This window comes from Acanthamoeba castellanii, assembly GCF_000313135.1.
Source record: "Acanthamoeba castellanii str. Neff unplaced genomic scaffold scf7180000084523, whole genome shotgun sequence".
Taxonomy (NCBI): domain Eukaryota; phylum Discosea; order Longamoebia; family Acanthamoebidae; genus Acanthamoeba; species Acanthamoeba castellanii.
Genome location: NW_004457530.1, coordinates 17,290 through 27,221, shown reverse-complemented (window position 1 = coordinate 27,221; position 9,932 = coordinate 17,290). Strand labels below are relative to the sequence as shown.

Here is a 9,932-nt window from a genome sequence, read left to right as displayed (position 1 = left end):
CTCAAGTGAACGCAAGTGCGCTTGCGTGCGATCACCGTCCCACTGATGTAGTCGTAAATAGCTTTGGCGCTGGTCCAAAATAAGTCACTCTTTGGTTCGCCAACACCCTCGTGGTGCCCAGTGTCAGCGCCAAGGTTGTCCTGGTCATCCACTCGCGTATCCAACCAATCTGCATAAAAAGGCCCCCTATCACTCCACCCCATACACCATCACTTCACACTTTTGCCAACACAACTCCTTGTACTCTAAAACTATCAACTTTTCACACTTGTTCAACTCTACGAGTGACATGCGCAACTCCGCCGCTGTCGTTCTCCTGCTTCTGGCGGCCCTCGTGGCCGTCGGTTCGTGCGTCCAGTGCTACGAGGACAACCTCTACAAGCCCACCGCGGTCATGACCTGGGGCTTCGACGGCTTCCAGAGCTCGTCGCCCGGCGCGCGCAACATCCAGGGCTGGCAGATCATCAGCGCCCTCACGGGCCAGACCATCGACCAGACCCGCCGCGAGGCCCTCGACTTCTACGCCGAGCGCTACGGCTTCAACAACACGGTGCTCTCCTACGACCCGACCACCGGCGTGTCGGTGCTGCCCCAGGGCACCATGCTGCCCGTGTACCTCACGGCCCAGGGCGACTACGGCCTGTGGGCCGACAGCGACAAGCACGTGGTGGACCAGCGCTGCCCGCACATCGCCGTGATCGAGTGGGTGCTGTTCACCAGCGCCTCCACGGCCGGCACGGTCTACAACGGGACCTACGGCGCCTGGTACAAGATTCGCAACCCGGCCGGTTCGCGCGTGTCCGTGGGCGACGTGGTGTCGAGCGGGCGCTACCTGATCAACGGAACCAAGAAGCACGACGAGCCGCTCGTGCTGTCGTTCAAGACCCTCTATCCCGTGCGGCTCGATGGGGAGCACACCTACCGCGTGGACAACGTGATCAGCCACCCCGACCTGGGCCTGGGCTCGGGCCAGTCCAACTACCGGTACTACCTGGCCGCGGGTACCACCAGCACCTGGTTCGTTCAGATCCGCAACACCATCAAGTGGCCCTACATCGAGGCCCCGCCCATCGACCCCACCTCGCCCTAACCACTGTTTATTGACCTGCAAAAAACTCTGTTAAATATATTTCACCATAATGACCAATCACACAGAAGACGCCGAAGGCGAAGCCGACGGGCTGTGTGATGCCGACGGCGATGCCGACGGGCTGGTTGACGCCAAAGGCGATACCGACGGGCTGTGTGACGGCGACGTCGAAGGGCTCGGGGAGGGCGTGACTCCGACTGAGATCGAAGGCGTGCGGAGGCACCACCTTGCCGGTGGCTCTGATTCGGCCGGAGCAGCCCTGGGCCGGGTCTGTGGCCTGGTCGACCTCAAGCGCGGCCGACGAGCCGGCGGCGGCGAGGACCTGGTCTCGGGTTGGCGGGAGCCTCTGCACGCTGCGGGGCGCGCGACCACGTCTTCCACCGAAACCCACCCACTGTCGACAGCGTCCCGCCTGGGCGAGGTAGTGCCCCGGCCGTGTGTCGGTGGGCTCGGTCGACGACGGGGCTCGTGCGGCGCCCCCGCATCAGGATTGTCGTAGAGGGCGACAAAAGAAAGACATGACAACCGCGACTCGACCTTCTGGGCGAGGTAGTGCCCCGGCCGTGTGTCGGTGGGCTCGGTCGACTCTATTTAGTATTTGTCTCTTCTTCTTGGGCTGGTATCATGCCACGTCACCCTATTCGAAGCTGACGTGGCTTTTATCACCATTTTTTTATTTTCATTTCTGTAGACGGCAAGATCGCAGGCATCACGTGATGGAAAATTTGGAACAGGACGATCAAGAGCAACTTTTCATTCCCCCTCTCAACTTTGCCATGGTAGCACCGGGCGTGTACGCCCCCCCCCGCGATTCAATCATTTATTTGCCATTTACTTTTTTCATTTTCACATGAATAAAATGGAATGTGGCAGGTATCGTTCGGGGTATCCCAACAAGAAGAACTTTCCGTTCCTTAAGAAGATGGGCCTCAAGTCCATCCTCTACCTCTGCCCCGAGGCCTACCCCGACGAGAACTTGGGTACACTCACCACCACCAAACGCTCGTGCTGTGCGTTGTGTCCTGCGTGTGTCCTGCGTGTGCGTGTGCGGTGGTGCGTGGCACATGAGCGTGTGAAGCCGTGCGCTCACGTTTTTGGCGTCAATCGCTATTTGGCAACGCACACAGAGTTCTTGGAGAAGTACGGCATCAAGCTCCTTCACTTCGGTATCAACGGAAACAAGGTCCCGTCCTCCCTGCACACACACACACACACACACACAACACACACACACACACACACACACACAACCCTTACCACCTTCTGTGGTTGTGTGCCCTCTCTTTCCTCCCCAACGCTAGGAACCGTTCGTGGAGATCCCGCCCCACGTGATCCGAAACGCACTGGTGGACTTGCTCGGTACACGCATGACACGCACGCGCGACACACACGACACGACACGCGCAACACGCACCACCGCACACACGCAACACACACTTACCACATGCCTGTGCAGATGTGCGCAACCATCCGGTAATGATTCACTGCAACAAGGGAAAGGTGTGTGCTCCTTCACCCGTCATATAGCCCTAGCGCCCGGTGCGCACGCACCACACGCACACGTCGTTGACCTGGTCGTATCGTGTGCAGCACAGGACGGGCTGTCTGGTGGGCTGCCTTCGCAAGTCACAGCAATGGTCGCTCGCCTACATATTCGACGAATACCGGTACCCTCCTACATAACTCGACACGCACTCGCACTTGCACCACCGCACACGCACACGCACATGCACACGCACACGCACACGACTGTAGTTTTATTAATTACTGCATTGTGGTTGGCAGACGCTTTGCTGGGAGCAAGGTGCGAATTCTGGATCAGCAGTTCATCGAGCTGTTCAACCTGGACATCCCCTACGAGCCCAAGTACAAGCCCTCCTGGCTCTGACCTCCCCCCCCCCACAATCTCCCCTCAATGTCCATCTATCCCATGTGTGCCTCACCGCAAAATGCAACGTATGGCAGCTCCAAATTGATTATTACAATTATTAGTTCATTATATTATTAATATTTTTAATTATTGTTTATTTATTGTAGTGGAGGTCATGGTTCTGATCGAGCAGATGAGGTGGAAGAGGAGTAGGTAGAGGAGGAAGTGGTGGAGGAGGAGAGTTCATCAGTCGTTATCGTGGTGTACGCCGTGGCGGCATCGTCGCCGTCACTGACTTCATCGTCGTCGTCGGAGAGCAGAACGTAGGCCGTGCTGGCCTTGCTGGCACGCACAGTGCGGCGCTGTCGGAAGTGGGACAGCTGACGGCCTGGTCGCTGCTTCCTGCGCCTGAGAAGCCCACACAACCTAAAGCCAAGGCAACGCACAACACACACACACACACAACACGCACACACACATGTGCACGTGCACAGCCACCCAGAAGGTGAATGAAGCGCAGGGGGGGAGGCACTCATCATCACCAGAAGGTGTGGCGAGACGTACCGCCTCCGGGTGTGCGAGTCGAGGCCATAGGCCAGGGAATTGAGGAGGCCCTGCGAGCCCACGGTGAACGACTGGACGAGCAGAAGCCCGAACACCTCGTCATCCCCCGACGCCCTGCTCAGCTGCTTGTCAGCCACACGACACGCACGACACACACGGCACACACGGCACACACACATACACACACACACGACACACACGACACACTCTGCACGCACACACACGATACACACGACAAGCGCACCAGCCGTAGATTCGGTTGATGGTGGGGCAGAGCCAGACGAAGAGGAAGATGAGGGGGTAGGCCGCCAGCGAGCGAAGCATGCGCCGCTCGTTCTCGACCACCTTGGCCGACTTGGCCGAGCCCGGCAGCTCGGCGAAGGTGTGAGAGAGCCGGAGGAAGATGAGCAGGTAGAGCGCGGCGATGGCCAGGAGACAGACGAACAGCGGCACGTAGAAGCAGGCGAAGCGCCACACGTTGCCCAGCGTGGCGTCGCTGCGGATCCAGCACCAGATGGCCGTCTCCCCGTAGCTGGTCGTGGTCGCCGGCAGCACGGTGAACACCACCGCGATGGGCCAGCCCACCACGTGGTACCACACCTCTATCGCACACGCACACCGCACGCACGGCACACACACCATCAGGTGCTGATGGTGGAGTGAGTAGCAGAGAGTTGGGTACCGAATTTGTCGGTCTCGCGATAGTTGGCCACGACGATGAGGAACACGTTGACGGCGATGATCACAGTCCACACACCCGACGCCGAATCCGCAAACTGCATGGCCTGTCCCCGTGTGCGGTGGTGCGTGTGCGTGTGCGGTGGTGCGTGTGCGTGTGCGCGTGATGAGGTGCGGATCGTGTGATCGGTGCGCGCTATGGGTGAGTCGCGTACGACGCCCTGGAAGATGCACAGGCCGGCGTTGAGGTGCACCAACGGAGTGAGGAGGTTGACCGATGCGGAGGCGCCCACCATCGACGTCAGGACCATTACCAGCCGACCAGCCACGGTCTGGTACCTTTATTAAAATATAAAAATCATTTATTATTATTCATTTTTATTTCGATTTAATAAATTAAGGAAGGAAAAGGTACTTGCGGAAGCCGCATAGGGTGGCGAGCATGAGGAGACAGGCCACCAGGCTGATGCCGGACATGATCACCCGGACCAGGAGCAGCGTCAGCTCTTCCCCCTCCATCTTGCACCCCCTTCCGCCCCAACGCCGTGGCGTTTAAATTAAAACGGCAGCCAACCGGTTATATCCCCGAATGAAATTTCGTTGCTTTTGCTGCCGGTGTCTAAGCAACTTATGTCGACACGTTCATTTTCTTTTGCATCTGTTGTTGCAAGAGTGGTGGCAGGAGCCGAGTAGCATATGATCATCTGAGCGAGAGAGGGGGCCAATTCGATAGATCATCACATCTTTTATCGTGCAGAAAAAGCCTGCGCATCTGATTCCGCGGTGCAGCTCGATTCCCGAAAAGAAATCAATTTATCGATACAACCGCACGAGGGGGACCTTGTACGAGTACACGGCATCGAGCAATGAAGAAGTTGGCGATCGGAGGCGAGCCGAAGCCGCCGAATGGCGTCGCCGCGCCGACAATTGTCGTCAGCGATGCACCCGAGCTCGCCGGCGGAGTGCCATCGCCCTCAATGAAGGGGGCGGGATCAGACCGGTCCGACGATAGGAGGAAGGCCGAGAAGAAGGAGAAGATCGAAAGGGAACGATTGGAGAAGTTGGAGAGGAAGGAGCAGAAGAGGCTGGAGAAGCTGGAGAAAGAGCACAAGAAGAGTCCCAAGGGAAGCGAGATCGGCAAGGAAGGAAAGGACGGCGGAGGGAAGGTGGTGGATCGATTTCTGGGATCGAAGGTTGCAATGGAGAAGTTCTTCAAGAAGAAGGTCAAAGAGCGAGAGGAGCGCAAGGAGAAGGAGAAGGAAGAACGTGAGCGAGAGCGCATCCTAGCTGAGGAATTATCCGCCAGCGGCGATGAGGGAGGCGAGGCGTTAAAGGACAAGAAGAAAAAGAAGAAGATGAACAGCAAGATCAGCAAGGGCTACTCCTCGGAGGGCACGAGCAGCAACGATGAGAATGGCGGGGATGGCAGGAAGAAGAAGCGGAAGACCTTCTCTACAGGCAGCGGCAGCGCCTCATCGACCAGCTCGTCGCCATCTTCATCCTACACATCTCCGTCGCCATCACCATCCACAACGCCCGACAAGGAGAAGGACCCAATGGAGCGAGAAAGTGAGCGAGAGGACGAGAAGGAAGAGACCACGGATTCAGATGATTCGAGTAGCAGCGATGACTCCGAATCCGAGGAGGAGAGCGGCCAAAGGGGGCTTCTCCACCCGAACAGTGGCAGCAACATTGCCCTACGGCAGCAGCGGCGACGAAAGAAGGATTGGACAGTCTCTCAGGTAGCCCTCCTCGCCCCATCGTGCATCAAAAGCCGTCAAAAAATCGAGTAGAGCCAAAAATCTGCGGATTTGCCAGCAACGTTGCCCTACGGCAGCAGCGGCTGCGACGCTACGCGCCACGCTTTGCCCTCTTTCTCACACACCCTCTGTGCCTACGTAGGAGTTCCGAGTTTTAGCTCTGGAGACGGAGGAGAAGCAGAAGCCAGACTTCTCCTTCGCCCTGCAACACAAGAACAGGTACATTGCCCCCCCTCCGTTCGTAAATGGCTCCACACACGCGCTCGCTAGCGGCAAGGATGGTGTGCAGCCTGTTGTGCTGTGCGATTGCTGACCTGCTCTCCGCACACATACAGAGACAAGAACCGTTACGGCAATGCGCTGCCGAATCCGGAAACGCGGGTCGTTTTAAAGGGAGGAGACACGGACTACATCAACGCCAACTACATTCAGGGTGAGCAGACGCAGTATATTGCTGCCCAGGTACTGATTCTTGCTATCTTCTTCTTCTTCTTCTTCTTCTTCTTCTCGGCTTAAACAAAGCTAATACTGAGCCCATCTTATCTCCTCTTGTGTTGCAGGCTCCTCTGCCGAACACGTTTAGCGATTTTTGGCTGATGGTGTGGGAGCAAAATACTCGCGTGATAATGATGCTTACGAGGTAAGAAACGCACGCACGCACGCACGCACGGGCTAAGAATGGTTCACGATGTATGCAGGTTGACCGAAAACGACAGAACAAAGGCCGAGATATACTGGCCGCGCAAGGGTCCACTGGGGAGGGCGCGAGGCAGCTTCTCTGGGGAGGACGGTGGTTCGTTCTCGCTCCCTTTCGTCGCTCATTGTCGCCTACCATTAGCCTTCGGTTTTCATATTACGCCTGAGGGAACATTTACAATTGAAAATAATCAATTGACTAAGTCAACCTAGACGTTGGTGGCGACGATGCAGGGTGGAAGCAGTACGGCAAGATGAGGGTCAGCCTGGTCAAGTCCACAATACAGGAGGGCGACGAAGACGTTACGATTCGTCACTTCCGCCTACGGTACGCACACCGCGCACCCACCGCGCGCGACCTGACCATCGTAACTCACACGCATCAATGGATCGTCCGTTGCTCGAACCGGACACAGAAACGACGAAGAGCCCGATGTGGAGCGGCAGGTGATTCAGATTCACTTCACGGGATGGCCCGACTTTGGCGTTCCTCAAAACACCAAGGCCTTCACCCAGTTGCTCGAGGTGCGTGTTGCGTGTTGCGTGTTTTTTTTGGTCGGCGACTAATCTTTGGCAACCATCGGAACTGTGACAGTTGATGGAGAGCTTCAACAAGGAGCCAACGATCACCGGAAGCACGGAGTCCAACGGACCCATTGTACTCCACTGCAGCGCCGGTCTGGGGAGAACGGGCACCCTCATTGCAGCCCACATCGCGGCTGAAAAGCTCAAGCTCAAAACGGTGAAGAGTAAGGAGGACATCGATATGAAGGCCATCGTGGCTGTTCTGCGAGAACAAAGGCACGTTCTCTCCCGTTGTTGTTGTTGGTTGTTGGTTGTAGTTGTTGGTTGTTGTTGGTTGTTGTTGTTGTTGTTGTTTTCTTTTTCTGACATCCGGCTGTTTCGTGACGTGGTTTGTGTGTGATAGATCGGGCATGGTGCAGACAAAGTGTCAGTACAAGTTCCTTCACGACCTCCTCAACGACCTGTGACACCTTTCTCCTTCCCATTGACGGATTTCCTCTTGAATGACGACTTCTAGCTTCCTCCTACACACTCACGCTTCTCTCTCCTCGCGTCTGTGCTTTGCTGGCTCGATGAACCTTCATCTTTCTCTTTCTACTCTTTCCTCCATCCTCTTCTTCACTTTCACCACACCTGTTAATTATTGCCTTTGTTATTTATTATTGAAGACCCACAAACATTGAGAGATCTTACTTGCTGGCTGGGTTTACTACCTTTACCTTTCGTTTTGGTTGCTCACAACTTCCAACTTGAAGTTTCCACATATCAAAGAAAAGTTAACGCATAGACCTGTCTCTCTCTTTCTCTTTCTCTTTCGCACTCTACCCAGCTACCACATGAAGCAGCTGCCGCTCGCCCACGCCGTCCTGCTCGTTCTCGCTGTCCATAGTTCTCTTCTGTCGGGGGGTGGTCCACGCTCAAGGTCCCACTCAGTTCGGCCCTGCCCCCGTCTGCTGGAGCTCCGGCCTCGCCTCCAGCCCCCAGACTCAACAAGCGGTGCTGGAACTTGGGCACTGGCAGTGACCTTGCCGGGGTCTGGGGCGCAGCCGCTCTGCTGGAGGGCCAGGCGCCCTTCACCAGGGTCGCCGTCGGGGAGGACCACGCGCCTTGCGCAGCACGGGTGAAGTGGTCTGCTGGGGCGGGCCAGACTGGCCGGTGGCGCCACCGGACTGCGCTTGACCCAGGTGTGCCGAGGGCAGTCGTTCAGCTGCGGCCTCGACGCCACCATGGGCCAGGCCCGGTGCTGGGGCACGCAGGCCCAGTTCGCGGGTGGACCTGCGGCCTTGGCGTGGCGCCCTCGCCAAGCCCGTCAGCCAGCGTCACGCCCTCGCCGACGCCCTCGCCCAGCCCGTCGGCATTACCCCCGAGTCGAACTCTCGCCCGAACACTTCGAGGCCATGACCGAAGCCCTGCGGTACCACCCCAAGGCCGAGCAGATGATGGGCGAGGGCGGGCCGGCTGTTCGTCCAGCGCTTCGGGCCGGACGCGTGCTTCTTCGTGCGGCGGATCGACGGGTCCGAGGAGGACTTCAGCTGCGCGAAGCTCCACAAGGGCGCCGCGCGGTGTCGATCGGGCGAGGTGCGGCTGGCATTCCGCGAGGCGGTCGAGGCGGACGTCGAGGCCTTCAGACGGCTGGCCCGGCGCGTCGGTGAAACCTGAAGCAGAAGCTGGCGAAGAGCTGCTCTGCGGCATCAGCGGCCGCCAGATAACGATCGGGAGCGACGAGTGGGACGTCGACCACCAAGACCCGCCGTCGTTCGCCCAGATCGTGAACGAGTTCTTGGACGACCGGCAGATGGCCAAGGCCGACGTCGAGGTGAGGAAGCGGGCCGGGGTCAAGCCGCGCCTGGCGGATGACCAGCTACGCCGAATTTCGGGAGGAGCACAAAGAGGGTGCCCGGCTGCGCGTGGTGCTCAAGTCCGAGCACCGGCGCATGATCATACAGTGGAAATATCTTGGTAGGCAGGCTCTTCTCCTTGTCCTCTCAGGTTTCTGCAGTTCCTCACATGTGGACATGTCATTGCTTTTGAGAGGCACTGGGCCAAAACTTTGTGATTTTGGCATTCCACCTACTTGCTGAGGCTGCACACCTGCACACCCTATCCTCCTGGTGCTCCTGGATACATATGAGCTGCTGTTGCTGGAGGCCAACATCTTCTACAACACTGCCTTCTCTACACCATTGGCCTGTAGTGGAACTCCTCACTGTTTTGGTTAACTCCTCCCTTCTGAGGGGATCAAGGAGCATGGCATCATGACTCCTGGCAACTGTGTGTGGTTGCTGTTCAGATTGAGAAATGTACTGACTGGGAACCTCATCTGTCTTCCTTGTCATTGTCAAGTGCAAGGAGAGTGCAGCCCTGTTTTTTATTCACCTACTTGACAATTTGCAGTGCACAGGAGCACCACACCTATGTGTCCTTTGACAAGGTTCTGTTGCTATGAGGATGAGAGGAATTTTTTGTATGCTGATCTGGTGCTGTTGGAGACAGATGCAAGGGGAAGGAGGATAAAGGATGGAAAGAGAAGTAGACTCTGGATGATCCAAGTGAGTGTCCTGTTTTACAGTTTTTGTACATGTAGGTGCAAGTCACCCTGCCATCAGCCATGGCCAACAACAAGGAACTGTTGAAGCTCCTGAAGGTGGTAACTGCCCCATTGCATTCATGCTGTTATCAAAGCCCATTATGCTATGAAACTGTAGGACATTCTATCATGTATGTGTACACAATAGAATGTTTACTAATT

The 9,932-nt window shown here is 56.9% G+C and overlaps 5 protein-coding genes across 5 annotated transcripts; 4 read left to right on the top strand and 1 right to left on the bottom strand.

Moving 5' to 3' along the window:
• Positions 1–289: 289 nt before the first annotated feature.
• Positions 290–1,090, top strand: ACA1_031880 (uncharacterized protein; the record flags this gene model as incomplete). Its single annotated transcript, XM_004341192.1, has 1 exon — positions 290–1,090. The coding sequence occupies one exon, from the start codon at positions 290–292 to the stop codon at positions 1,088–1,090; it is 801 nt and encodes a 266-aa protein (XP_004341240.1).
• Positions 1,091–1,806: 716 nt separating this feature from the next.
• On the top strand, positions 1,807–2,978 carry ACA1_031870 (tyrosine specific protein phosphatase, putative; the record flags this gene model as incomplete). Its single annotated transcript, XM_004341191.1, has 7 exons — positions 1,807–1,883; positions 1,964–2,070; positions 2,218–2,273; positions 2,392–2,449; positions 2,547–2,590; positions 2,681–2,757; positions 2,876–2,978. 7 exons carry the CDS (start codon positions 1,807–1,809, stop codon positions 2,976–2,978), a joined length of 522 nt encoding a protein of 173 aa, XP_004341239.1.
• A 155-nt stretch (positions 2,979–3,133) lies between these two features.
• On the bottom strand, positions 3,134–4,721 carry ACA1_031860 (slime mold cyclic amp receptor protein; the record flags this gene model as incomplete). Its single annotated transcript, XM_004341190.1, has 6 exons — positions 3,134–3,368; positions 3,525–3,638; positions 3,769–4,126; positions 4,207–4,309; positions 4,418–4,541; positions 4,618–4,721. The coding sequence occupies 6 exons, from the start codon at positions 4,719–4,721 to the stop codon at positions 3,134–3,136; spliced, it is 1,038 nt and encodes a 345-aa protein (XP_004341238.1).
• Positions 4,722–5,068: 347 nt separating this feature from the next.
• ACA1_031850 (Proteintyrosine phosphatase) lies at positions 5,069–7,650 on the top strand (the record flags this gene model as incomplete). The annotated part of the gene is made up of 9 exons (XM_004341189.1): positions 5,069–5,944; positions 6,105–6,181; positions 6,355–6,424; positions 6,523–6,602; positions 6,661–6,755; positions 6,893–6,986; positions 7,075–7,183; positions 7,254–7,463; positions 7,603–7,650. 9 exons carry the CDS (start codon positions 5,069–5,071, stop codon positions 7,648–7,650), a joined length of 1,659 nt encoding a protein of 552 aa, XP_004341237.1.
• A 930-nt stretch (positions 7,651–8,580) lies between these two features.
• ACA1_031840 (uncharacterized protein) lies at positions 8,581–9,121 on the top strand (the record flags this gene model as incomplete). Its single annotated transcript, XM_004341188.1, is given in 4 exon segments — positions 8,581–8,643; positions 8,654–8,831; positions 8,848–9,076; positions 9,103–9,121. 4 exon segments carry the CDS (start codon positions 8,581–8,583, stop codon positions 9,119–9,121), a joined length of 489 nt encoding a protein of 162 aa, XP_004341236.1.
• Between the last annotated feature and the right edge of the window lie 811 nt (positions 9,122–9,932).